The sequence below is a fragment of the Penicillium nucicola genome, assembly GCF_028828085.1.
Source record: "Penicillium nucicola strain IBT 29836 chromosome Unknown utg000002l, whole genome shotgun sequence".
Taxonomy (NCBI): Eukaryota; Fungi; Ascomycota; class Eurotiomycetes; order Eurotiales; family Aspergillaceae; genus Penicillium; species Penicillium nucicola.
In genome coordinates, this window is record NW_026643126.1 from 654,112 (window position 1) to 680,198 (window position 26,087).

Genomic DNA, 26,087 nt, shown 5'->3' on the forward strand with positions numbered 1-26,087 from the left:
ACTGGGATCGATCACTCAGAGTCATTCCGGTGGGGACGTGGCAAAACGTTCTCGAAACCCCCGGTGATTCACCAATCAGACCCGCTGGTACCACCCCCGGTGTCGGCCATGGATAAGGAAATGATTCGACTGCTCGGCTGTTGGGCTGGATGTTATTCATCTGTTGAGTTTTGATTATGTATTGTAAGAGTCACGCGTCTGGCTTCTTTTTTTTTTTTTGCTTTGTGCGTTAGGTAAGGATCTCAAAGTCAATTTTGATATGGAAATTTTCAAGAGACAGGGATTCTCCAGACGAAAAGTGGCGACCAGATCTGTCCCCCGTATTTTCTCCGTAGGTCGTCGAAATTCGGGAGTTTCAGGAATCACAGTGAGTGGCTGATGTTCCGATCTTCAGCCCTGTGTCTAAGCTCTTTTCTCCAGGTTTTCGTTTTCGTGGGATATAGCTCCGAATTATTAGCGAGCAACTAGCAACTGGAAGGGTCTCTCGTGTATTAATAGCATGAGACATCCGGATGCGGGCTTAGTCACCGGTCAAGTCCGGGGCTGTGTCTCGATCACAGTGAGACTCCTGAGTTTCAGTCTCGGTTTCAGCTCAGTCCAGTCCTGCTCAAATCCACGTCAAGAGTCCAGTGCAAAGGGTGGAATGGCAAAGCCCCAAAACGCACACATAAAAAAAGCAAGATCAGAAGCCATAGATCATCCATTCTTATCGCCATTGCCTCATTGGCCCATGGCTCAAGTGACTAACGACGCTGACTGAAAAGGCACCGATGCCACTGATATTCACGTAATTGAATTCTTCCCATTTGTTCAGTCGGTTTCAAAGACCAAGGCCGAGTCCCTGATCTGCAGTCTGTCCGCCAGAATGCTGCAAAATCCCTCAGAATGTGAGTATTGTAAACATGACACATACCTTGGATCTTCAGGCTCGAAATTCGGGTATGATACAGATCAGGCACCGACAGTATTTCACGGGGACTAGAGTCATGCGCCAAGACTTTATTTTGACATCTCGAACGCCGACTTCACGGCACATCTGCATCTAAAGGTTAGGAGGCACTGAATAAATCCCGCAACCAGACTACATTTTCAGCCAAAATACAGTACAGAGACAAGTCTCTCTGAATAGTGTCGAGAAGAGGAAGGAGGGGCAGAAACGTGATGTGATTCCTTGTTCTAGTGGACTAGTCGCACTATGACATACATAGCTCCATACAATAGAGGGGCATACCTACTATTTGGGTCTGGAAAATGAATGGCTCTGATAAAGGCTCATACTAACCTTTGATCATTACGAATGTTCACTGCTGTATGTGACTCATATACTGAACAATACTGTATGGTACTGGCATGATATCCCTTACGCATGACAGATCCGTTGGCCGGGTAAATGATCTATAATGCCTCTCTCATTGTACACATCCAGTATCCAGTCCATAACCGGTCCCGGCCCGGTGCCGTATCAAAGATAAATTATTTACTTAGAGCACACCGTAGACGCGAAAGCAAATAACACAACATGATCAAGAGAGGAATTTTTGAATACAATGAAATAAAATAAATAATAAATAATATGAAAATGCTATGTCAGATCGACATTTCGTGTCTCGTCCACTTGGCCCTTTCTGTGCCCGACCGGTCATAGAAGACGTAGATGTGCCTGTTAGATCGTGGAACAACCGCCAACGCGCCTACATGGTACAGACTCTGCCCGGTTTTCACCTGACCTATGCAGTCATATATCCAATCGTAACCCTGCTTGGCTAGATGTATGCAACCTTCTGTTTCGGATATGACGCACATCTCTAGCACGGTCCGCGACCCCGCATTCATCTTCGGGCCTGGACTTATCTGATCGACTTGGAACGGGGCTTGATGTATGCAAAAGTGTCTATTTGGGTGCTCTTGCATTGGAGCTGTGGGTTTAGTGTTTGAGAATGTCTGTTAAGGGGGGTTATGTGCTAAGGGTTTTAGGTAATATATATTGACTCTTGGTGAAGTAAATGGCTAATTGGTGGATCATGATGTGTGCAGTAGTGATATACGGTCCCTACTTCGGGCAGATCTGAAGTAGACGCCCAAGTCATGGGAAGCTGTTTCCCACGTGTTTGTTGGTGGAGTAAACCTGGCTGTGCTTCTGGAAGACATAATCATAACCGAACTAGCTGGTTTAGGAAAGCCGACATGCAACCCTCCAGATACTCTACTGAAACGTCAGTATTGTATCGAGTAACTTATACCACGACCACCTGATGATCAAGAAATAGACTATGACGTGGGAATAAAACTGGAGAAGTGTTGGCTTAGATGGGGGTATGTAATGATATCGCAAGTATCCCAAACACTAGGTTCTCACGCATGACCAGCCCGCTGCTGCAACCAACGCAAGACCCACTCAACTAGAATCCCAAGGTCTTGAGAGACCTCCAGCACCCTAGAAATCTTCTTATGTACATCCCGTATTCCAGAGTCAGAGCCATCAGCCCCTTGCATTTCAGTATCGGCACTGTTCTCCTTCGATAATCCAGCGGTCTCAACAACGGAAACATGACCATTGAGCCCGACTTCAAAACATAGTGAAATTTGCTTTGGTTCTCGTTGGTGCTGGGGTTCGGTGATAAGCAGCATGAGAGCGGGTGCTTGGCCAAGGGGAGTACGTAGTGTGACGTCTACCTTGACGTCGGTCACGGAGAGTTCCTGTGAACTATGACCATCGGTGAAAGATGTCAAGTGACCCGGTTCAGTTTGGCCGTTGCCGTTCATTCCTAGGAGTAGGTTTAGACGGGTTTCATTTGGATCGTCGTTGTTTAAAATGACGAGTCCATCTTGGTTGGCAAATAGATCGTGGAGATTATCAGAAGGGGCGTTTTGGGGATTGGTCTTGGGAGGCTGAGATGTGTTGTCGGTTTCGTTTGAAGGAATGTGGAAGGTCTTCCGGACCAGATTGGCTAACAGGGCGTATTGTCGGAGAATCTGAGTTGTTTAGTACAGAACCAAAAAAAACCCCGGCCAAAATACATACCGGAAGAATGTCTGCAAGCTGCCGGGGATGAGAGAATGGCAGATCACGAATGGTTCGGCCGGTAGTAGACTCGAATGCTTGGAATGTGTAGTTGTGGTGCTTTGTATATGACTCGCCCTTGGAGTCAACAGCAGACACTGAAGTTCGACGCTTCCGACGGCCAATCTGAGGGGCAGGGTCTGGGGATGTCACAGCCGACCTTTCTGAGACCAACAGCATGTCATAGGTGTCAACCTTAAATTCTTGCGATAGTTGCATACCAAGATGGCGGTAGATCTCAGAGGCAGCGAAAATCGGAACATCGAGCCCGGGCTCCAGCTTTGCGACGAAGCGGCGATTCGGTGGCGATGATTCAAGCATACTGGAGTCCAACGCCATGGGATCATGGTTTCCGTGCGTCAAGCGCATGGTCTGAGGAGGATCAAGCCAATTCACAGATCCCACGGCATTATCTGAAGGTAGCGACTCATTGCTTTCACCGGCAGGAAAGGCTTCTGCTCCAACCCACTCTTTCGAAATGCGTAGTGACGGATATCCCTCTTCACATTCAATCATGACAGTCCACACTCTGCGTTGATCATCTATCTCATCATCTGAAAGCGAGTCTTGTCGGTCAACTTCCATATCATCTGGAGAAGCCTGTTGCTTCTTGGCATCCAAGACCATAGCCTGTTCAACCCAGTATTCCAAGCCGAGGCCAATTCTAGTTCCCTTGTGCATGCTGGGGCGGCCAATCACACCTGCGCAAAGATGCTGGTAGTCGCCGCCGTACTTCCCATTCTTCCCTTCTTCAATCCAGATGCGCTTGAAGTTCTCTTCGAGGTTTTCCAGTGCCTCAAAACAGTTGACTTCTTGGCTAAGCTTATCAAGTTTCGCAAGCCAATGTAAGTTTTCGCGGAAACGTTGAAGTGATCTCCAATTTCCACTCAAAGCATCCTCAGGGTCCTGGGCGAGGGTACGTTTCAGAACCGCAGTTGCTTCTTCTCGTCGCACGCCTTCTGTGTATTCTGGAGTAGCATATCGCAGACTGACATCCTTGACAACATCATGTCCATCGTGGAAGTCGATTTCCAGGTCGACAAAGTTACCAGCAATGTTGAGGTTGTCATCTTCCCAAATCGATTCGAATCCTTCAAGGCGACTTAATCTTTCGATGCTTTCCCGAGACACGCCTCTGCCAGCAACTCGCGCACGTAGAAGCTGAACGACTTCTTTGATGCGGTGTCTTTGCTCTTCGTCATTGTCTCGTGCGACTCCAAGCTTGATGCCCTGCATGCCGAGGTTTTGGATATCGCTTTCGTTCATTCCAGATCCTAGACCATCATGTACCGCAGAAGATGGGCTAATACCCGTGTATCCACCGAGTGCTAGAAGAGCTGAAGGGGAGCTGAAATTAACCGCGTCGTCGACCCCACTAGTTACGGCGAGGGGTGTAGAGTATTGATGAGAGGAAACGCTGGCATGTGGCGCATGCGCCGATCCTGAAGCTGTTGGTGTCCTCATGGAAGGCGATTTATGGGCAATTGAGCGAGAGAGAGGAGCTGAGGTTGGGTGAGGTGAGGAGAGATGGGTTGGTGTAGTGCCAGGTTTGGCTGAGGGCGTCGCCATGGTGAGAAGAAAGATAGTAAGAAGCGACGTGAGGCTATGAAGAATCAAGATTATTCAACTCTGTTCGAGAAACGGTATCAAATAGATTGATGCACAACACGCAGGGTCGTCGGGTATCTCTGAATGCGCCGCCGCTGAGTGCCAGCTGAGAGGATGCGCAAGGGCAAAACAGTAAATTGAATTCACAAGCCAGTATCCTGATCCATCTAAAGCTTCCCCGTTCCCGTTGAACACAGCAATTGACAATACCAAAACAAAAAAGTTGCTCGAAGCAATCCGAGCAGCCGTCAAAGATTGGGTCGATCAGGTGAGTTTACACTGTTTGTCCGCATCGTCATAGCACATCTCCACCGCCTTCAACACCGCCTGCCTTTTCTGCTGGTCATGATCCAGTTGCTTCACAGCTCCCGAGCTAGATTTATATCAAGAAAGTCCCCAAGTGGCCCATCCAAAGACCGTGGCAATGTTTGCAGCACGAGTTATTGGCCGACAGGCCCGGAGTCTCCCCAAGTGGACACAATTCCGTTATGTTTCCACCCTAGAAGGGAACCCGTATATTGTATGTGATCTTGATTGCTCTCGGCCCTAGCCTGGTCGAATACTGACAGCTTGATAGTACGTGTTCCCGAATGCTGGACCAACAGCTGGGTCACACATACTGTCACTGCTGCCATCAGAGCCAGTCAACCCAGATTTAGCCATCGGACTGTCCAGTCAACTGCCACCGACAACAGACTCTTTCAGGGAAAACCCCAAGTTCTTGGATATAGTCCAGGAAGTGTGTTCAGAGCATGCTCACGAAGATCCCGATGCCATGTCTCAAGCACAGGTCATGGTTTCCATGGCCGGGGCGAACCTGAACTCAGGCGGCGTGCTGTTGTCTGGAAATCGCCAGCGAGGAAGGAAACGTCGGGGAGAAGCTGGTGATTCTAACAGTGGTGCTAGTGGCCAAGGCGGTGCTGGATCTGGTGGTCGTGGTGGCTGGATTCATGTGTCAGATAGCCGACGGCCTCCTGACTATGGACGTATTGCATGGTAGGTGTCTTGGTGCACGGATGGTATCATCGCTTCGTACGGGATGACAACTGACAGTTCGCAGGCCAGAGGATATGTTTGGTAGTCTTGAGGTGGATGGAAATGGCCAGTTCGTCGGCGACAACGGCAATTATCAGCCTAGCGGTATGGTTTCCAAAGAGATGAGACTTGACACCCCAAGCTGACACATCATAGGTACTTACCGCATGGTGACCCGAGACGGAATGTAAGTGTTCATGAGGCAGTGATTAATACTCGTGGATGGTTTCATGCTGACTCCTGATATAGCTTCGGGCTGAGCCCTTTCCTTAGAGAAAAGTTGATTAAGAGACTACGGGAGCTGGAGACCAAACAGTCCTCTTAAGATCATGATCCGATCTTCTTGTATATTAATCCAATTTCATTGATCTGTACAGCTCTACTCAAAGCCAACTTGTATCTCAAATGACCCTCATCGCTATCGTAACATGTAGAATATGAAGCAGTCCATCAGGATTAGCTTTCAGCTTAGGATGTGCCGTCAGCCTGTTCATGTTGGGATGTCAACAAAGGGATGTTCAGAATCACCAAGAACACATGACGCTGTAGCGCAATGAGAAGCAAACACCTCCAGATCGACCAATGACTGCTGGGTTGATCTTCCTAATTGGGACGCCTGCCCTCTGGGTATAAATCACCCCAACTTTCTCTCTTTTCCTTCTTCGCTTTCTTCTTTCCCTCTCTCCCCCCCTCTCTTTGGGGACTGCCCCCGTGGTCTGCCACTGAAACCCTCTAGGCTTCAATCCTTCATGGTCCAGATGACTTGATCCAGGTTAAACCATTCCCCTTACCCCATACTGTGTGAGTGAGTGAAGGAGCCTTTCAGAGTAGCTCCTGGAGTCTGCTCACAGAGCCACCGCAGGATACATTAGCGGTCCGTGGGATCTGCTGATGATGGCTGTTGGCTACGTGGGGTTCAGATGGCTCTCACTGCGGATCTCAAGCACATCCTTGATGGTTCAGGTGGTGGCCGAGAGCGAGCTTCGGCAACACTGTGCGAGTTACCATTACGCCCCCGGCCTCTGTTAGTGATCCATGGTGTACATTATCCCTTTCCCTTTCCTTTCACAGGCTCTCTCACCGCGGACCTCAAGCATATCCTTGATGGTTCAGGTGTGGTGGCCGAGAGCGAGCTTCGGCAACACTATGCGAGTTACCATTAAGCCCCCGGCCTCTGTTGGTGATCCACGGTGTACATTACCCCTTCCCCTTCCCCTTCCCTTTCACAGGCTTTCACTACGGATCTCAAGCACATCCTTGATGGTTCAGTTGATGGCCGAGAGCGAGCTCCGGCAACACTGTGCGAGTTACCATTATGCCCCCGGCCTCTGTTGGTGATCCATGATGTACATTTTTCTATCTCGAACATGGATATATCTCCAAATGAAATACCACATCATGTTGGCCTTGGCCTCTGTGGCTTGATCACAAGGATAAATGATAGATGTAGGGACATAACTCATTGTTTCTCATTACTTCTTAAAGAAATTGGTAATCCTCTGCGAGCCATCCTTTGTCTTGATCCCACTGGATCTCTTCGTAGGGCTGTTATGGGTAGCACTTCGTAACTTTTTCTTCTGTGGCAATGGCGCTCCAGGCTTCAAGTCAATCTTTTGTTTTTTGTGTTCCTCTGCTATGCTCGGACTCTCTGGACTATACTCTCTCTTGGCAACAGGCAATGGCTTTGGAGCATTATCCTCGCTCCACTCATCATCAAAGGTAGGACGCTCCTCTGTAGCAGCCTTTGATTCTGGAGACACAGGTTCCAACTTCGGAGCAGGCCCAGATGTCTTAGATGTAGCTGTTGGCTTCTCTTCCTTCTTCTTAGCATTGTCAAAGAAGTTCGCAATGTTACTTTTGTTCTCCTTGCTGTTGACTGGCACGATAAAGTCCGGGGAGTTATTTCCCACCTTACCAACCTCCTTGGGGACAGGATAGCACTCCAAATCACCCTCGTATGGTTTCAGCATGGACTGGAGATCCCTCGACCAAGTCGTTGTATTAGGATCCAGCCACTTCTTCATTTCCTCGCTCCCCGGCTCGAGGATAACTGGCATTCGCTCATGTAAGAACTTCAGGTATGGATTGGACGAAGTCGTGATAACAGTGTAGGTGTACAGTTTCTGATCCGAGCCTTTGCAATGTCAGTTCCAGTCTGAGTCTTGCTCAAAGACCAAATATAAGTCATGATTTACCTTCATAGGACACACAGTCCCAAAGCCCCGCAAAACACATCAGCTCCCCGTCTTTGCGCCGGACAAAGTGCGGCACCTTCTCCTTGCCTCCGGGGCCTTTCTTCAGCCATTCATAAAACCCTTGGCAGATGACGATGCATCTTTTGCGTCGCTTCATAGTTGTCCACATCCCACGGTCTTCGATCAGTGAGTCGTCACGGCAGTTGATCGTGCGCATCATGGATCCATAATCTGGTTGCCGCTTGGTCCAGAATGGGATGAGACCCCATTTCATGCTTTGAAGCTTATATCGAATTGCCTTCTTGTCTGCAGGCTTATGCATCTCATCATGATCATCATTGGACTTCTCCACGTCTTTATTTTGGTCTTCATGCGCGGCAACATGGGAGCGCCCTTGGTCCGGGATATCGGCACGATAGACAGCACCAATATTTCCTGGTGCGAAGTTATATGTCTCTCTGACTTCATCGTCATCTGGTGCTTCGTCCACTTGCATGCCTTGCTCTTGTATGCGTTGCCGGATGTACGCCAAGCGCTTCGAATCGTTAGTTAGACCTCTAGATCGGGGAATCAGAACATACCACGCCCAGGGCGTACCGGCCACACATTGTCAACAGAAACCAGATAAACTCCTATCGTACTAGTACTAGATGTGAATCTGTATCTTACAGAAATAAGAAGAAGAGAGAGAGTGACTGGCTCAGATGTAGAACGGGCGACGTCATAAGGCGGAGCGGAGCTCGGGACCAGCAGAAAAACGAGGCTCTCGTCTGTCATCGCCAAACTCGACTCTTGAAGTACTCTTTATATGACATTGCATCCTAGCCACAAGTCCATTGAAATACCCCAGACAATCCAATAACCACAATCCAACCCAAATGTTCCGCGCAGCATCACGCACAAGCGCTCGCGTCGCAACTCTCTTCCAAGCACAACGGCAAAGGCTCACCCGCTCAATACACAACACCACCCGACCTACCCCCCGACCACGCATCAGCAATGCCAAACCCCTCGTAACGCCATATACAAGCGGCGCCCGAAACCTCAGTACAGCAGAAAAGATCCGACGCAAGTATCGCGAAGCATCAAAAGGAATCTGGCGCAAGAACCCAATCCTCCTACCACTAGCAATAGCCTCCATAGTCGGCGGAGCCATCTCCTTCGCCTTCATCTCCTACGTGGAATTGACCCGCGTTGCACCGCAGTACCACAAGTTCCCGGCGCCGGTGGCTGATGCGCTCCGCACAGCGGTGTACTACACCGAGATTGACCTCAACCCGCCCAAGGCGCTGCAGGCTTATAAGAATGCGTTGAAGATTGCCTCTGAGCTGGGTGTTCATCCGTTCTCGGACGAGGTGCTTGGTATTAAGATTCAGGTTGCTATGATGCTTGAGAAGGCCGGGCTTGTCAAGCCTGCCATTGATGTTTTGGAGCGGACGAAGAGCGAGACTCTTGTTTGGATTGAGAAGGGGCGGGCTATGGAGGGTGTGCCCAGTGCTGGGGTTGGGGCTGGAGCTGGGCCCGTGAAGGAGGCTCCCCAGTCTGCATCCACGCAGGCGAAGATCGCCGCGGAGAATGTCCAGATCAATACCGATGTTATGCAAGAGACAGAGGAGGATTTGAAAGCGCGGGCTGAGAATGAGGTTCTTCTGCAGGACAAGGCGCTCAAGAAGGTTATTGGGATACAGATGAAGCTTGGCGAGCTCTATTCCAGTGATCATATCCAGGAAGATAAAAAGGCAGAGGAGGCGCAGGTCGCTGCTGTGGAGCTCTGTTTGAAGGAGATGCACCGTCGCCAGAGACTGGGTCTGCCCGTTGGCAGTTCGGGCAGTGGCAGTGAGGAGAATGGCGAGGCGTGGCTGAATCTGACGGAGATTGCTACTGCTTTGGCCGATCTGGCTAATACCTATATTGCCAAGGAGCGATTCGAGCTTGCCATGCCACTGTACCTTCGGGCATTGGATCTGATCCGCAATGCAGAGGGCGACAGTCCTTCCTGCAAGCAGGTCGTGCTATTGAACGATGTCGCCACTGCTATGGTTGGACATGCCCAATTGCCAGTCAAGTCCCAGCCACAGCAGCCCGTTGCGACTGACCAGACTGTCGAGGCTGCGCGGCAGTGGGCGCAAAAGGCCATTGATGTTGCGGCGCATATTCAGCCTCCTGTGCGAGACGAGGAGTGCGATATTACTTGTGTCGTTGCTACGTATAACCTGGGTGAACTGGCTGAATTACAGAAGAAGCCGCAGGTTGCCAAGCAGCGGTACACCGAGGCCAAGTCGTTGGCTGATGGCATTGGATATGAGGAGGGGAGTTTAATGGCCAAGGAGGCTTTGAAGAGACTCGGCAAGAAATAAGGATGGATCCACTGTAAGACTAGGGCATGCAGCCTCCTGTACATTATGACGAAAATTTCAACCTACTCTGTATATCATTGAACTACCACGGTGCCAGACATTTCGAGTCAACTAGTCGAATATGGCATCTCTTATACTGTAACAGACGACAGCGAAACAGAACGACTACACGATTTACGGGGTTGATTTACAGGAGAAGATATATATGAAAAATAGGAAACATTTTGATGCCTTAACTGGTATTAGAACATCACACGCCGTTCACAAGAATCCATCATATTTAAAAGCGGATCAAGTAAGCTAGACATGTCAGAAAACCTCCAGGCCAGGGACTTTTCGGTCCCGGCTCGAAGTGCTTCATTGCTCGTGGCTCATACATCCCAAACCAATGCTCTTCTGGCCTTTTTTGAAACTTTTTTTCAATTCCCTTGTCAATAGATCAAAAAGAGGCTCCTCCGGCTCCGTTTACACACAAATCATCTATGCGCGCGACATAACACCCCAGGCACGGATCTTGTTGTCGGTGTAACCGGCGAACAGGGTCTGGCCGTCAGCGGACCAGGCCAAGCTGATGCACTCGGGGTCACGGCTCTTCTTGCCCTTCTCAACGAACTCGGGCTTGAGCTCGTCAACCTTGCTCTTCTTCTCGAGGTCGAAGATGGTGATGCTGCTGGAGGTGGCAGCGCACAGCCAGTAGCGGTTGGGGGAGAAGACGAGAGCGTGGATCTCATCGCCGGCGTGGAGGGAGTAGAGGTGCTTGGACTCGTTAAGGTCCCAGAGCATGGTGGTACCGTCCTTGCCACCGGAGGCGCAGAGGGATCCATCGGGAGAGATGGTGACGGTGTTGATGTAGCCGGTGTGACCGATGTGGTCGGTCTGGAGACGGCAGGAAGCGAGCTCCCAAACCTGTAACGCGGATATGTCAGCGTCATGTTCCACGTAAAAGGGTCAAGTGATATGAGGATTGAAAATTTTTCAAATCCTCCTTTTCTCCAACAAAACAAGAAAACAAGATATTGTTATGCCCATCAGGCAAAATGGGTGAAAATTGTCTCATGGCCGGTAAGGGCTCTGAAGTAGCAAATACGTTTATGCAAACATCACGCGGGAATAACAATGTGGAGTAAGGGAGGATTGTGAGAAAGAAAAAATTGGGAATCGAGCGTACCTTGACGAGCTTGTCCCAACCAGCGGAGACAATCACGGGGTTCTGGGGGTTGGGGCTGAAGCGAACGCAGGAAACCCACTCGGTGTGGCCCTTGTCGGTGATGGTGAACTTGCAGTCACCGAGGGTGTTCCACAGCTTGATGGTGCGGTCACGGGAACCGGAAACGATCTGACGGTTGTCGGCGGAGAAAGAGACGGACAGGACGTCGTTGTTGTGGCCGACAAAGGTGCGGGTGGTGTTACCGGTGGACAGCTCCCAGAGACGGAGAGACTTATCCCACGAGGCGGACAGAGCGTAGGCACCGTCGGAGGAGATCACCTATACGCAGACAAGACCGACGGTCAGCCAAACCATTCCAACACTTCTTTTTTTCATATTCCAATTGCACCATCCAATTGCACCATCTGTCGCATCCAGTGGATTCTTGGTGTAGTTCATTCGGGAGGGGGAAAGCGTACACAGTCAGAGACGATGTGGGAGTGACCCTCGAGGCTGCGCTTGGGGTAACCGTAGGCCTGCTCATCACGGGTAAGGTTCCAGATGATCAGGGTCTTGTCGCGGGATGCCGACAGCAGCATGTTGGGGCTATCATCACGCATCAAAGTCAGAAATTGGTTCTTCAAAAATTCAATCCCCGATCGGGATAGGTCGTCTCTTACTTCTCCAGGGAGGTGGCAAGGGAAGTAACCCAGCCATTGTGGCCCTCAAGGGTGCCGCGAAGAACCAGCTGCTCAGCCATGATGGGAATGAGTGATGGGAAGGAGAGAGGAGGATGGGCGGAGATTGTCGTTGACTCTGGGGGGGAGTAAAATCGAGATGGGAGGCAGACGTGCCCGCTCAAGCCCTAAGCCGCTTTGTCGCTGCCCTTGTGTGGTTCCGCGCAGCCCTAACACTAAGCGAAGATCACGTGAATCTATACTACGGAGGACTTGTCCATTGCAATAGACAACGACTGGATGAGTTGAAAGGGTTTTCAAGGGTTATTGAGAACGTCTGGGTGATTTTATTTAATTCCACTCATTTTCTACATCAATGCAGCACCCAATATACATTCTAATAGATGTGTCCTGCCGGACAATGTGACTATAGTACAGATCAGACCAAATAGTTCTTCAGTCTTTCAGCCTCTCAAGCTCAATTCCATACCCAGAAGTTAAGACTTGAACACCTGAACATTGGGCATTCTGCCCAAACCCTGACCACCTCCAGTCTTCTTATTCTTGGCCTTCTCAAAGCCAGTGGCACTCTTATCACGAACATGCTCTCTAAGCAACTCCAGCACCTGAGACTCCTGCCAACGCTGAGGAACAGGCCGGTAAGCAGCTCTGAAAGCGCCAATAGTCTGCGCCCATTCACCACTCTTAGCACCAGTCTCTTTCCAGTTCTCGGTGACTTGATCCTCTTTAGGAGTGGATTCAATGGGGGCATCCTGTGTCGCCCAGTAGTAGATATCCCAGTCGTTCTCGTCCAGGAATCGGTCGTACTCGACAAGCTGGTCGTGGTCCATATTTGCCAGGTTGGCGTCGGCAAAGGTTGACAAGAGCAAGTCTGACTCGAGAATTCCACGCTTGCGGCTTTGGTCTGGAGCTTGTTAGCTTGGGTTTGTTCAATGTGATGTATCCGAGATATCATGTTGATTGAATGCATGGGGTGACAAACATAATAAACGCGCTCTTTTTGTCGCGACTTCCTCCCCGGTCCTCTTCAACGGCTCAACCTTGAAGGTGATACCCTCCATCTCACCAACACCAAGCTCGGGCTTCTGCGCACCATTGTCTTGACGTCCGCCGGTGAAATGTTCAATCCGTCCGGGATAGGGATCCGCAGGCCGGTAGTTAGGGTTGACAGAGTTCAGCATCTCGGGAGGCGCAGGCTTTTCGCCGACATTGGGGAAATCCTTTGTCATTGTGGAAGTAGTGTTGGGCACGAACGGGTTGGACGGCTTCTGAGACTGCTTCGCGCGGTATTCATCTGTTGTGGAGGTGCTGCGATCTTTGAGGCGTAGAGCTGATGTGCTGAATTGACCGTTTACTCTTGAGATCGAGCTCAAAGAGGTTGGCATAGGTCGCGCAAGGCGATGGATGCTGCGTGCCATGGTCATCTTGCTATAATTGTCCCTCCGAAATCTTGCGACTGTTCAGGTAGATGTGAGGAGGTTGAGACTGTTGCCGGCCTTGACATCATCCGGTGGTCATCCCGGGGAACCGAAGCTCCTGCAATGCCCGTGGAGTTTGCAGTGTTTGCAACCAACATTCCACTGGAAGGCCTTCCATTACACAGTTAATGTTTCGGCCTTTTGCTAAGTGTTTCTCTTCTATGGCCCACTAGCTCTGGCACTGGTTTACACAAACACTAGATCATTCTTACCAGTGGTAAGTGACCCCACTGACAAAGAACTAGGGTCGAAACGACCAAATATTATTAGCGCCAAGCTGCAGAAAGCATGGTGTACATTTTATATCATTGAGATCATGACTGTTAAAACAGAATGCCAGTCGACACAAGCAGAAAAAGAAACATTGCAATGCAAGGGCTTCAAAAACCAAAAAAAAGGTAACAAATCGTCCACGATGCAAGCCATATTCATATCATCCATACCGTGGGACCTATCCGAGTACCGTAAAGCAAAGTATCTAGATAAGGTGCTTGGATCTGAAATAAGCTCTCAGGTAAACGACCTGCCAAGCCCCAAGCCCAACAAGCATACCCATAGTGCCGAAAGCAAACCACTTGACACGTTCATTGGTGCTCTCGTTGGTATCGCGCAGACGCTGCTCACGCGCACGCAGATACTCCATCTCGGTAACGATGTCGGTGACCATCTCCTCGATGCGGCGGAGGTCTGTCTCGACAGGCTTGAGCTTCTCCTGGCTCTGAATGCTGTTCCAGTCGCGGGCATCGGCGCCAATGTCGACGTCTAGTTCGATTGGGCGGGAGGGGTTTGACATGCCGTCTGTGGAGTGGTGATATTAGTGTGTGTTCAATTGAGACGAAGGTTTGCGTCGGGAGCTAGCTTGACTTACTGTGGCCAGTAAGCTGGTTCTCGAAGCAGACGTCGAAAGCAGTATCGGCAGGCGAAGTGAAGATCTGGCGCGTTTCGCCGACAACGTCTCTTGGCCGGCCGTGGTCGTTGCCCATGGAGTCCTTGATCTATTCCAACAATAGGTTAGCCATAATGCACTGTATTCAGATCATCGAATCCACTTCATTCAATCCAAACCACCACCACCAGGGATAGAACAACACATACATGAATATTGACCTTCTGGCCATCTCCCTTGGTGCCTCCAACAATAGCAGTAACAACAACAAGCTGATCCTTGCCAACGAAGTTGCGAATACAGCGCTCATTCTTGCCGTGGCCGGAGGTAGCAACGAGGTCAAATTTCAGCGCGGTGGCCAGCTGCACGAACATGAAGACCATGGCTAGCATGGTCCTCATTGTGAAGGTTGAGGTGGGCATTGCGCCGTGTGGAATTGGTGAACGGTGCTGGGATTGGGGTTGGTTGTCGCGGTGTTGTTTGATGACACCTGGTAAGGGGGATGGAATATAGTTGTTCCGGTTGTATTCGTGGTAACTATGAGTTCGGCCGAGCTGTGTTTACACTTGGGCGGGGGATCACGATAATTATCAAGCTAAGTTATGTGTTTATCTTTTATGTTTTGTGTGCTTAATTGTGATGATTGAAGCGAGGATATATGTTACTTGCATTTGGAAAGCTAGAAAATAATGTCTTCGCGTGAAGTCTTTGAACAATGGCACAAGTACAGAAAAGCATGGTATCTCGAAATCCACGAAAACAATCAATAGACGTCCGAGTCAATAAAATAAGAAGATTCTGAGAAAGAGAAGGTCGAATCCCATATTAATCATTCACTGCCATATAAAAAGGCAAGGAAAGAAAGTGACGCATGTCAAGTGCGAGGAAATGTAAAAGGAATAAGCCACTTGATCGTAGCTCCAGAAACAATGGAGAAGGCAAAGGAGGAAAGAGAATATGAGAATACATGACTCTATACAAAGATTTTGACAGATTGAAAAAAGAAATTGTGAACGAGGGCAGTGCTAGTTTGTGCACAGACAAGATAAAATCAAAGTGGTGGGCATGATATGTGTATCGTTAGATAGAAACGCTTAGCAAAGCAATTCATTAGTCAAAGTCGTCGGGAATTGAACATCAAATCCCTACGACTCGACCTTCTTTCGGCGTGTGAAGAAGCGGGAGAAGCCCCCGCTGCTCATCTTCGAGGTTGTCGGAGAGGACACAGCTCGAGGGGACGGTTCTGGGGGTCCAGTGTTGCGCAGGAAGTCAGCCAGGTCACCAGTTTCGGTCTTGCGGTTGGAAGCAGATGGGATGCTGCCGTTGTTCCGCTCCATGCCGACCTTGGTGGCGTAGTTGTTCACGACCTTGCCTGGGACACTGCCCTGGGAGCGCAAAGAGCTCTGGGAGGAGCGAACCATACCCGATCTCACGCGCGCATTGGCAGCGGCAGTGTTCACGGTGAATGGTACAGGGGATTTATCGGATTCTGGGGGAGGAGGGGCGCTGCGGAGGAAATCCATAAGACTTTCTTCCTCACGCTTGGGCTTGGGCTTGTTTTCCAATTCTAGGAGCTCTTCGAGGTACTCGTCATCATCGTCGTCGTCGATGGCATACGGGTCCCTGATACGACGTTGCTTGCGCTGAGGAGCGGGATCCTCGAACGCCGTTGCGCTTCCTGATGCGGAGGCCTTGGGTCGGCTTGAATCGACCAACGCTGTGCGGGAGCCAAGAGAGGTCATGGACTTGTTGGGAACAGAGCCATTGCTGGTGCTGGCAATTGAGCTCGAGGTAGTGTGCTCCGGAGTGTTATCCATCTGGAGATCATCCGAGTCAATGGTGTCCCGGAAAGGAGCCACCGTTCGAGGAATGCGATGAGCACCTGGCGTGGCAGGACCCTCGCGAATGAAGTCAATGAGCTCGGATGTTTGAGAGCTGCTGGTATCAGCAGAGCGAGCCTCGAGTCTAGGCCGGTTTCCGCGAGAAGCAGTCGACAAACTGGATGGAGGGCGGACAGGTTGCGGGCGCTCCATAGATATAGAAGTCTTCGGCTGAGCTGGCGCACTTGTAGGTGGTGAGCTTGGGGCACCTGGTGCCTTGATAAAGTCCGCAAAGTCGCGCGTGGTATCCGCAGGAGCCCGCGCATCCCGCGTTTGTGCAGCTTGGGCTGTCTTGCTAAGCTTCGCTGGGCGGTTGGTCAGGCGAGTGGAAAGTGGGATGTGCTTGGACGACTCAGTAGACTTGGTTCGGGAGACCGGAATCATTTCACCAGTGGTCTTGGAAGAAACAGACGCGCGAGAACGGTGCTTCTCTTCGCCTGGCGGAGATGTAGTTTTCAGGAAATCAGCCAGGTCGGAGGTGTCTGTTGTTTCTGAACGAGGAATTGGTCGATTGGGAATATCAGGGAAGGTCATCTCCCTCACGCTTCGGGGAGTGAGGGTGAAGTGAATAGTCTCGTCGCTGTTGATCAACTTGTCCAAATCGGCAATTTCGTTGTCAGAATCTCCGCTTCCGCCAGATGCCCGGCTCGTTTCAGACGAGCTGCGCAGGCGAAGCGACGGAGAGTCGCCTTGTGGTCGGCCCATGAGACCCTTCAACTTTGTTGACACCTGGGATGTAGTAGATCCAGCAGTCACTGGGCGCTTGACTTCGCGTGCGCTTCCAAAGCTTGAAGAGCGGCGGGTTTTGGGCTGAACGGAGGCAATAACGGATGTCGATGGCCGGGTGCTCATGCGCTGAACAGCGGCCCGTTCACTGGCGGTCGGACTTCGGTTGCTGGTCTGTACCAATAATGGCGCAGGTCTAGGGCGAGCTTTCGAGGTTTGAGAGCGCTCACTATCAGCAGAAGTAGGGCGAGATGTATCGGGAGATGAGAGGAAGGCTTGGTACTTGTCGACTTCAACGCCGTCAGAATTCAGGGTTGGGGGTGTAGAAGCCATGGTAGTTTGATTTTGATCGCCATCGGTTGCATCTTGATCAGTAGAAGAATCGATAGCCTCGACGGGTGTTTTGGGTGCCTCGGGTTGAGCGGCCTCCACCCCTTGCGTTGGAGGCTGATTCTCCGCAACGGCTTGCATTTCAGATCCACTAGTTTGTGCAGAGATCGACCTTGCATTCAGTAGACTGACATCCCTAGATGATTTCCGTTTGGGTCGATTAATCGACGAGGTCCATTTAGGCTTTTCGCACAAGCCATGGCCTTCGATGACTTCCGGATCTTGCTGATTCGATCGATCGCCCAGGGATGCGACAGAGACCCGAGCACTATTGGATTGATCGGTCAGATCCTCGTCATTGCCAGCGCGCAAGGACGCGACCATCTCGTTAACCGCCAAAGGCGCCTCCTCTTCCTCATGCAAGACAGACATCTTCGCCTTCTCAGAATCTTCGACTGCATGTTCCGGCAATTGTGACGTCTCGTGAGGTGTGGTGATCGCAACGCCAGGGGCAGTCTCGGCTGCATCCACATACTCTGCGGACTCGTCATCCTCATACATAGTCTCCAATTTCTTTTTCTCCGAGGCAGTGGGCGAGGGTTGGTCCAGTATGACTTCCGCTTCCGCTTCCGCTGGATCATTGGTTGCCGCAGATGGTAGGGACCAGGAGCGAATATGACGGACCAACTTGGGAGGGTCAATGGCTGATGCGCTCACGGGAGAGTTATCGCCGCCAGGAGATCTGGGTGCGAGTGAAGGCGAGGAGAACACCATGAGACTGCGCGGTCGCACCTTGTGGGCAACAACGGCCTGCATCGTCTGCACCTCACCCTCCAAATCGCCAGTGTAACCCGGAACTTCAATCTCCTGGACATCGTAGTCGCTCATTGGCAGGGGGACCGAGGCGGGGTCGAGTGGCGGGGATTGAGGGAGAGGTTCATGAGGCGTCATCGGTTCTTCGATAGTGGCAACACTGCTCTTGCGACTGATGCCAGGGTGTCCACGACGGCTGAAAGATTCGCGAGACATGGTGCGCGTAAGGGTGGTTCCGCGTCTGCGCTTCCTCCACGTTCGCCACAGTCGGCCCAAGGTCGGATTCAGGGCTAGCTTCTCCATATCGAGATCCTCCACCACGAGGCGATCGATCCTCTTGCGCTCATCGCCGGCTTCATGGAGTTCATCGCCATCGTTCAGCTTTGAGAGCAGTCGCGAGCGCGCCGTCTCGCCGGCAATGACGAGCGCCCGTTCTCCAATACATTCGATAATTGAGGTGAGGAAAATGGAGGCGGCCGGGGTGATGTTGTCGACATGACTCGTAAATCTGCGCGGGGCCCCATCGCTCTCGCCAAGGCCATCCTGCGCAATAAACTCATCCTCGTCGTCTTCTTCCATGTCGCCCAGTCGGGTGTAGACCATGCATCGTAGACGGGTTAACTTCCACGAACGAACGAGATCAAAGTCGCCGCCGGGCTCTTGGCCTCCCCGGAACTCGGTCTGCTCGTCATCCGCGCCCCCCATGTATTCACTGAGTTCCTCCTCGGCCGCCGCCACGACTTCTTTCGCCAGGCGGGGCTTCAGTACTTCGGCCATGGCGGGTCGAATGCTTGCCAGTTGCGTAGATTTGGAGGATGCGAGAATGTTGAACAGCAGGTTATCCAGGAATGCGTTCAGTAGAGAGAGCGCGGCTGGGGTCACCAGCGCGGCGCTGGACCCCGATTCATCCTCGGCGACAAAATCGGCGGCATTGAATTCCTGGTCGGCGGAGATGATGTCCGTGGCGGCGGAAGAGGAAATGAACGCCGGCACCGGCATCACCGACGGTGGGGACATGAGGTTGACTCGAGAAAACTGCGAATCGGTCGAGACGACACTGGGGCTGCGAGAACGGGACACTGCCCCGGCATCCAGGAAGTCGGGTGCTTTGACGGACTGCATTGTTGAACGATCTGTCGGTTACAGGCGCTGCCTTGTATGTGTCCTTGACCCTCGATCAAGGGAAGCTGGGTTGAACTGGAATTTCTAAATCATCCTGTACGCCCGAGAGTCAGCCTGATCAGCTGGATGGGGGCCATTTCGTGCAACGCGCAACGTCCTCTGCAGAATCGGTGGATTTCCAACTTACCCGTTTGAATATCTGGGAGCATCCGGGAGTGTAGCAAGCGAGCGAGAGAAGGTGTGTGTGTGAGAGAAAGAGCTTGCAAAAGAAAAGTAGGGATCAGGAGTAATTATCTCATCGGCAACAGTGGGGAACTTGGATCATTCGGGAGGCCACTACCGAACGGATAACAATTGTATAAGAAGAACCAGAGGAATGGGGTGTAGATCTCTGACTTTGTATATGTATATGGTATGTACTGTGCATTTTCCTTTCTACCCATACATCAACTCTCACCCACACACACTCTCTCTTTCTCTCTGTTCATCTCTCTACTGTATACTCTCTCTCTCCCCTGGCCGAACAGAACATTCGATCGACACGCTAAAATGGCCCCACACCCTCGTTTCAGGCCCAATTGACTGCTGTCAGCCAATCACAGCCAAGTCCCAGTGGATCCCTACTCAGTTAGTCTTTGACGCTTTGCCGCTTTGGTATAATTATTGATTTTTGCCGCTTGTTGGAATTCTGCACACACGATGAATGAGTTGTTTCACGGGTTTCTGTGCCTTATACCCCTGTTCTGAGTATTTCTAATAGCATCCCGACTATCCTGATTGACCCGCACGGGGCGCTGTGTAGTGTAGTTTTTAGCGCAAATGCATTTCTTTTGATCCCGTTCCATGGGTCCAGGGGGGGGGGGGAGGGTTCCCACGAGGCAAGGCAAAAACGCCTCTTTTACTACGGAACGGCCGGTCCCTATTTTCGAGTTTTCGGGTGTTTAAGCACACTGGTAGGGAAAGAATCGAATCATCTGAGACATCGATGGAGTGGTTAATATATTCCCTGATTCTTTGACTGTGCCCGTGTACCTGGATCTGAACCAGAAGTGGCCTTCCCGTGGTTCCCACCAAATCGACTTCCTTGGTTCCCGCCGCTGCTCCAATAGGAAGCTTATACGGCCATCTCGCGTTCACAGCTGAACTTGGGCAATCTATTCGACGGGGCCATGTGGCGTGAAGCGCGATGTTCACCGGCTACTGTACTCCGCACTGGATATAATGGCGATTGTGCTTTCTTGGCACTGGGGGGCTGGCCGTGATGTTATTGGTATTGTCTGCTAGTCCGATATGCAACATTCTCGAGTAGATTACTCCGTACACTGAATCTCATCTCATCTCCTCTGAGACGAGTCTCATTGTCCCCCTAACATTAAAATCTCCTGGGATACAACCTCGCAACATACCCCCCCCCCCCCCCAATTCACGTCTACACCACTGTACATACGAGGACAGTACCCCACACATCGCAGCACGCGTGGCAGGATCGACAAAATCCTCGAATATCAACGCCCCCCCTGACGGATTTCCCCCCTACCCAAACTCCATTTCTCATCATGACTCGGATCCAGTCCGATCTTCTCCCCATGCGGCAAGAAGGACGGTCCACTCCGTCCCTGGCTGTCAAAAGCCTCATGGCATTGCTGTTCGGCTCCACGCACTAGTGTACGGGGACTTTCTCCAACCACGGATTTCAGCCGTGATCGTCTCGCTTGTTCATCGGGCGCGAGGTGGATTGGCCGAATGTCTCCGGCGTGTGCGGGTTTTGGTGCCGTTGGCGTTTCTATGGAATTTCTTTTCGGCTTCGATTGCTTGTAGGATAGAGTACTCTAGTATAGTACTGTATGAAGTCCTATGCAATGACGCTAAATTACTGACAACAGCAGCCCCTTACAGTCCCAAAGATAGAAACCCAGATCGACAGATCCACCCATCATTCCAGTATCGGTACTGGGCAATGCACGGGGAACACAGAACAAGAACCTGGAAGAAACTGACTCTAAAACGAAACCTGGCACTCCAAAATTCAGTTTCCATGACTCTCTCGCTCTCACCGCATGTGCACACGCCTCTTCCAGCAGTCCCCGTTAAACTTTACCCCGTGGTCGATAGTCGGACCTGTCCAACTCGAGGTGTATGGGCTGGAGATGCGCACATCCATTTCGTACCTGTCTGTGCACACGCCGTTGGGGATCGACGTGTTAATTAAAAACGGCGATTGTTGACGCCTCGATTCTTGGTCCTGCACGAGGTACAGGTATTATGATCTGTCATTTGGGTCGTGCGGTTCTCTCCCCTGCGGGGGAGATATCTGTGTGAAAATCGTGCAGGTTTAGCTTGCTTGGTCTGTGATAGTTCCATGTACTGTATCATGTACGGAGTAGTGGATTTATCATGCATCGATGATGGAGTGTGTTTTGCTATAGATCCAAGTCATATTGTGATGGATAACTTGCACCAGCACTGTTGTCCCTTCTACAGTACTAGAATACTGTACTGTAGTATTGTCCAGTGCGTGGGCCATGTCAAACAGAATCCAATCCGGAGATAACCCGATGGCCCTGAATTCTCCATCGCAGCCACAAACTGCACAGAATGTCCATCTTCTGACAGACCGCAGTGGATACAGAATAGTTTCCCCGCTATAGAAGCAGTCCCACAAACTATATACAAAATGGAGTAAGGCGGAACCTTTCAAGTCTGCAAGTAATATTCTGCAGTACTGTATAACAATCACAGATCGAAGCACACGACACGTCTACAATCATAGCCACGGGAAAGCCCAATACCCATTGCCGTATGTTTTAGCCAAAACTACCTTCCAACATCAATCTTACACCAACGCAATTGAAAAGCGGCACAGGCAACGCCACAGTCCATCCCTACCCGACACGGAAAGTAACAAAACGAAGCAAAACGGAGTCCGGGCTGTTAGCCCGTGGTATAAGTTAAGGTACCCGGAGAACAAATACAACTTACCTGTAACGTGCACGAACAAGCCTACACTAAGAGCACGGGCACAGACACGGACACAGTCTCCATCCTGATCATGCATCTACTATAGACGAGACCGGCTGAATCAATATAGAGTCTAGATCTCGATTCAGGCCTCGAACTCTGCACGTCCCCGACAGGAAACGAGACATCGGCAAGTCCGGTATCAGATGTGTTAAGTTATGTGTAGAGTGAATGACTGGGCAAATAAAGTACTGTAGAATTGAATAAGTGGTGCGACGTGAAGAGAAGGAAACCATGCACGGGAGATTAAGATTATGCTTTATGCACTGCCGATGCAAATGGACAAGGAAGGAAGAGCATTCTGTTTCACGATTCATTCATGTTGGGTTAGTTGGGGTAGGGGCGAGAAAGACGGGAATGGATGAAACACTGGGCTGGCTGTGTCATTTGGGTGCTGGCTGTACGGTATGGGTCTGGATTTGGGGCTTTCCGTGCTTTGGGTATGAGCATGTTGCACTAGACTCGGGTAGAGAGCTGTGTGGTGTAACGTCCCGAAGGATCTAGATTGTTATTGGGAGTACTGCATTGTCATGGAGGGTTGTGGTATAGGCCACAGGGTGTCGAGGTCGGGTGCTTATTTCTATTTTGGGGGCTATGGCTGCGAGTTGTGGGTTGTCTTGCTTAGGCGGGACTTGGGTAGCAGCTGGAGGACTGATCGGGCGACGGGCTGCCTGGGGGCATATACGAATATCGAGAGCTGCGTGGGCACGCTACGTCATTTACAACTGGAACCACTTCAAACTTTGAAACTGTTTTTGAAATTCAAGTGCTAGATCGGGAAGGTACATAACGGTCGAATGCCGACTCGTAATACTCGAGAGAAATTTGAGAACTTTTCCTGGCTGAAGAGCCGTTCGGTGGTGCTCGTCGCCCAACCCTGGGCGACTCCGAAATATAAACTTTGTCGTAATCATAAATCGTAGAAGTGTTGCCGTCGAGGCGCAAAGGGTGACTTAGGTTTGCGCGGGCAGAGGTTTGGTGCCGAGGTCGTGGGCAATCACGCCGGCAAAGAAGCTGAGTTCATCGGGACCAACATCAACGCGACCATTGGTGAGTCTATCCAGAAGGATCTTCTCAATTCGGTCCAGGAGTACATTGTGGTGGTCCAGGTCCATGGCCGAATGATGTGTCTTGCTGGGCTCCTCTTCCGCACGGAAGAGAATCAACTCATTCAACTCGTCGGGAGTGAGAAGATTGCCAAAGGTGCCGATAACGTGGCTTGAGATCATGTCAAGATACAAAGAGGACGATCCGTCAGGACCCATGGTGTCCGCCTCCTGGCCTAGACGAATGTGGTCAACCTGAGTTCGAAGGTAGGACCGGAAGTTCTTGTCGGCAATGCCATGCATGCCATTGATGTAGGCAACGAAAAGACTTCTGTCCAGCTCCACGGCATCGCGTGAGAACTCTTCTGGCCTAGTGGCGACTTTGTTCAGGAACTCATGTGGATCCTCATCGTCATCGGAATCATTGATATCCATGCTGTCGAAGTCTTCCAGAGGATGTTCTGGCTTGGACTTGAGAGCTAGCAGCATCATCTCATGGCACGTCATCTCGGTATCAAGAGTCTCCTCGTCGTCGGAGACTTCGGTCGAGTCAATGTACTGCACATCGGCGGCAAATCGCACCGCATTCTCTTCAAAGGAGATGAATGCATCGTCAAAAGACTCGGTGTGATCCTCATGAGTCTCGGGGGCATCACGACATGTCTCATCCCAGATTGAGAAGTCAGATGCATCCCCATCATCCTCATCGTCATATTCTTCGTCGGAAAGCGCATCATACTCGAAATCACCTTCGGAGCTGTACCCAGACTCCGAGTCCGACTCTTCGTCGGATTCAATGGCGGTAGAGGAGTTCTTGAGGATAGATTTCAAGAAAGGATGAAGTGGTGGCTTGGCGGGAAATGTTGAGGTGCTAGATTGCGCAGGATTGGTACCGGCGGACGTGACTGAGACTTCGTCCGAGCCATAGCAACTATCATGAGAAAAAGACATTTCGAGATGGGAGCAAGTGGACGATGCAGAGCCCCACGAATCTCTGTGGGGTGTTGGGTTTCCCATTCGAGGGACGTCTGTGGTGTCCATCTTCACAGCAAGAGAATTTGATCGTTGTAGTATTGCAATTTGCCCAAGCTGGCAAGTTCTGAAAACTTTGGTGTACCCGTAACCGGGAACTCTTGGGCGGGATGAGAGCGTGAGAACGAAGATAGAGAGGTACGATCGGGTGAGTTGCGATCAGTCGCGGATTGTGGGTATTCGAAAGTGCAGAAGCAATCAGTCGAAGATCGATCAGTGGATCGAAAGTGAGTTAGAAATGGGGCAAGGGCATCGAAGGCCTGCAAAGCACAGAAGGAAGTCCATGATAACAGACACACGTGAAACGTGTAGGATTTAAACACACTTGACGGGGGCGTCCCCAGCAAGAATGTAGTAAGAAGACATGTTTCACGGTAGGCTTGCAGTTTAAATGTTGAGTTGTCCTTTGTTTCCAATCTGAGGTGCGAAGTGACAGGTCAAGAGGAGCTGGTTGCTGTGGTGATAGGTTGGGATCCGATTTCGGTCGCAAATTGTAGAGAAGCAGCAGGTCTTGTCGAGATGCATGTAGGGTATGGAGGAAATCGAGGCGAAGTTCTCGGGATAATTGTGGTATTGGCGCGACGCGATGCAAACGGCTCCGGAATGTTGCGGAATCCTAATATGTCGCGACTAGCCAAAAGCTTCGAGTGAGGGATATGTCGCAGGTTTAAGTCGAGACGAAGATCTCCGGAGAGACGTAAACGAGGACAGGTGAGGAGAGAGGAGAAACGTTACCCACGTTGCGCGGGGTGTGACGAGGGGCAAATCCGGGTTGAGTCACGTCGACGTCGGTGTAAAAGTGACGGCAACACGAAAGGCGAAGTGATGTAAAATTTGGGCACTGTGTGAGTGCAGAGAGAGAGGAGAGCTGGAGTATTTCAGGTCACCGTCTGGAGCCCTTTGTGGAGAGAAAAGGGAAGAAGTGAAGAGTCGGGTTTCTCGCCGTCATCCTGACTCAGCCCAATGTGGACGAGCTAAGCCTAATCGGGTGTCTGAATAATGGCTTCGTACTGTTCCATGCTGTTCCTCTTTGATTTCCAGATGATTCGAAACATTCAAAGCCTTTGAATGGCTTTCGAACTAGAGTATTTCCAATCTCTATTGACTATTGTCTTCATGATTCTATTGCTGATAATGTCGGCTTAAGCCAGATGGCCGAAGAATAGTCAGCGGACCACATTGGTCCTGGCTTTGTGCCACTTCCAATACGAACAATGTGATTTACTAACATGCAGTATCGTGACAACCTTGAAATAGATATCTGCTGACTACTGAATACTCACCTTTTGCTGCAGTCTAGGAGATCAAGTTGGGCGCCTTGGGCTTAACATTAGTTGCGTCATCCCTGAAACTGGTTCGGATCAGGGCAGCAAGAGCGTCATTCAATGCCTTGCTCATTTCCTCATCTTTCTCATTTGATTCATTGAATTTTGGACGGCCGATTGCGCTCATGCATGAGCGCCTTAGTTCCTGATTCAAGGACTAGGCATGGATACCTGCCCAGTGACAGTTGCCAGCTGACAGACACCATGCCTATCAGAGGCCATCCAAAATACCAATTTGAACCTCGGCTGTGCAAAAACGTCACCTGAAAATTTCCTCTACTCAGGCTATTAGGGCTATAATTTACTATGATACTGCTGTCTCAATGGCCG

At 50.7% G+C, this 26,087-nt stretch overlaps 8 protein-coding genes across 8 annotated transcripts; 2 read left to right on the plus strand and 6 right to left on the minus strand.

The window, feature by feature from the left end:
- Positions 1–2,352: 2,352 nt before the first annotated feature.
- On the minus strand, positions 2,353–4,630 carry N7511_002013 (RNA polymerase II mediator complex middle subunit MED1; the record flags this gene model as incomplete). The annotated part of the gene is made up of 2 exons (XM_057124438.1): positions 2,353–2,973; positions 3,023–4,630. The coding sequence occupies 2 exons, from the start codon at positions 4,628–4,630 to the stop codon at positions 2,353–2,355; spliced, it is 2,229 nt and encodes a 742-aa protein (XP_056986597.1).
- A 463-nt stretch (positions 4,631–5,093) lies between these two features.
- On the plus strand, positions 5,094–6,029 carry N7511_002014 (uncharacterized protein; the record flags this gene model as incomplete). Its single annotated transcript, XM_057124439.1, has 5 exons — positions 5,094–5,189; positions 5,247–5,665; positions 5,730–5,809; positions 5,861–5,891; positions 5,954–6,029. The coding sequence occupies 5 exons, from the start codon at positions 5,094–5,096 to the stop codon at positions 6,027–6,029; spliced, it is 702 nt and encodes a 233-aa protein (XP_056986598.1).
- A 1,147-nt stretch (positions 6,030–7,176) lies between these two features.
- N7511_002015 (SOS response-associated peptidase) lies at positions 7,177–8,507 on the minus strand (the record flags this gene model as incomplete). The annotated part of the gene is made up of 3 exons (XM_057124440.1): positions 7,177–7,838; positions 7,900–8,434; positions 8,481–8,507. The coding sequence occupies 3 exons, from the start codon at positions 8,505–8,507 to the stop codon at positions 7,177–7,179; spliced, it is 1,224 nt and encodes a 407-aa protein (XP_056986599.1).
- A 270-nt stretch (positions 8,508–8,777) lies between these two features.
- Positions 8,778–10,256, plus strand: N7511_002016 (TPR domain protein; the record flags this gene model as incomplete). The annotated part of the gene is made up of 1 exon (XM_057124441.1): positions 8,778–10,256. One exon carries the CDS (start codon positions 8,778–8,780, stop codon positions 10,254–10,256), a length of 1,479 nt encoding a protein of 492 aa, XP_056986600.1.
- A 403-nt stretch (positions 10,257–10,659) lies between these two features.
- On the minus strand, positions 10,660–12,198 carry cpcB (40S ribosomal protein RACK1). The gene is made up of 4 exons (XM_057124442.1): positions 12,084–12,198; positions 11,883–12,009; positions 11,425–11,742; positions 10,660–11,162 (listed from the first exon to the last, which is right to left on the minus strand). Exons 1-4 carry the CDS (start codon positions 12,161–12,163, stop codon positions 10,737–10,739), a joined length of 951 nt encoding a protein of 316 aa, XP_056986601.1. The 5' UTR covers positions 12,164–12,198; the 3' UTR covers positions 10,660–10,736.
- Positions 12,199–12,577: 379 nt separating this feature from the next.
- On the minus strand, positions 12,578–14,887 carry N7511_002018 (WD40 repeat-like protein; the record flags this gene model as incomplete). Its single annotated transcript, XM_057124443.1, has 5 exons — positions 12,578–13,005; positions 13,084–13,557; positions 14,132–14,377; positions 14,448–14,574; positions 14,675–14,887. 5 exons carry the CDS (start codon positions 14,885–14,887, stop codon positions 12,578–12,580), a joined length of 1,488 nt encoding a protein of 495 aa, XP_056986602.1.
- Positions 14,888–15,610: 723 nt separating this feature from the next.
- N7511_002019 (uncharacterized protein) lies at positions 15,611–19,336 on the minus strand (the record flags this gene model as incomplete). The annotated part of the gene is made up of 1 exon (XM_057124444.1): positions 15,611–19,336. One exon carries the CDS (start codon positions 19,334–19,336, stop codon positions 15,611–15,613), a length of 3,726 nt encoding a protein of 1,241 aa, XP_056986603.1.
- A 3,971-nt stretch (positions 19,337–23,307) lies between these two features.
- N7511_002020 (uncharacterized protein) lies at positions 23,308–24,441 on the minus strand (the record flags this gene model as incomplete). The annotated part of the gene is made up of 1 exon (XM_057124445.1): positions 23,308–24,441. The coding sequence occupies one exon, from the start codon at positions 24,439–24,441 to the stop codon at positions 23,308–23,310; it is 1,134 nt and encodes a 377-aa protein (XP_056986604.1).
- Positions 24,442–26,087: the final 1,646 nt, after the last annotated feature.

Coding starts and splice junctions, on each gene's coding strand:
- cpcB (XM_057124442.1), bottom strand. CDS start 12,163: ATGGCTGAGCAGCTGGTTCTTCGCGGCACCCTTGAGGGCCACAATGGC. Junction 12,010..12,083: donor CTTGCCACCTCCCTGGAGAA/GTAAGAGACGAC, acceptor GCGTGATGATAG/CCCCAACATGCTGCTGTCGG. Junction 11,743..11,882: donor CCCACATCGTCTCTGACTGT/GTACGCTTTCCC, acceptor GTCTGCGTATAG/GTGATCTCCTCCGACGGTGC.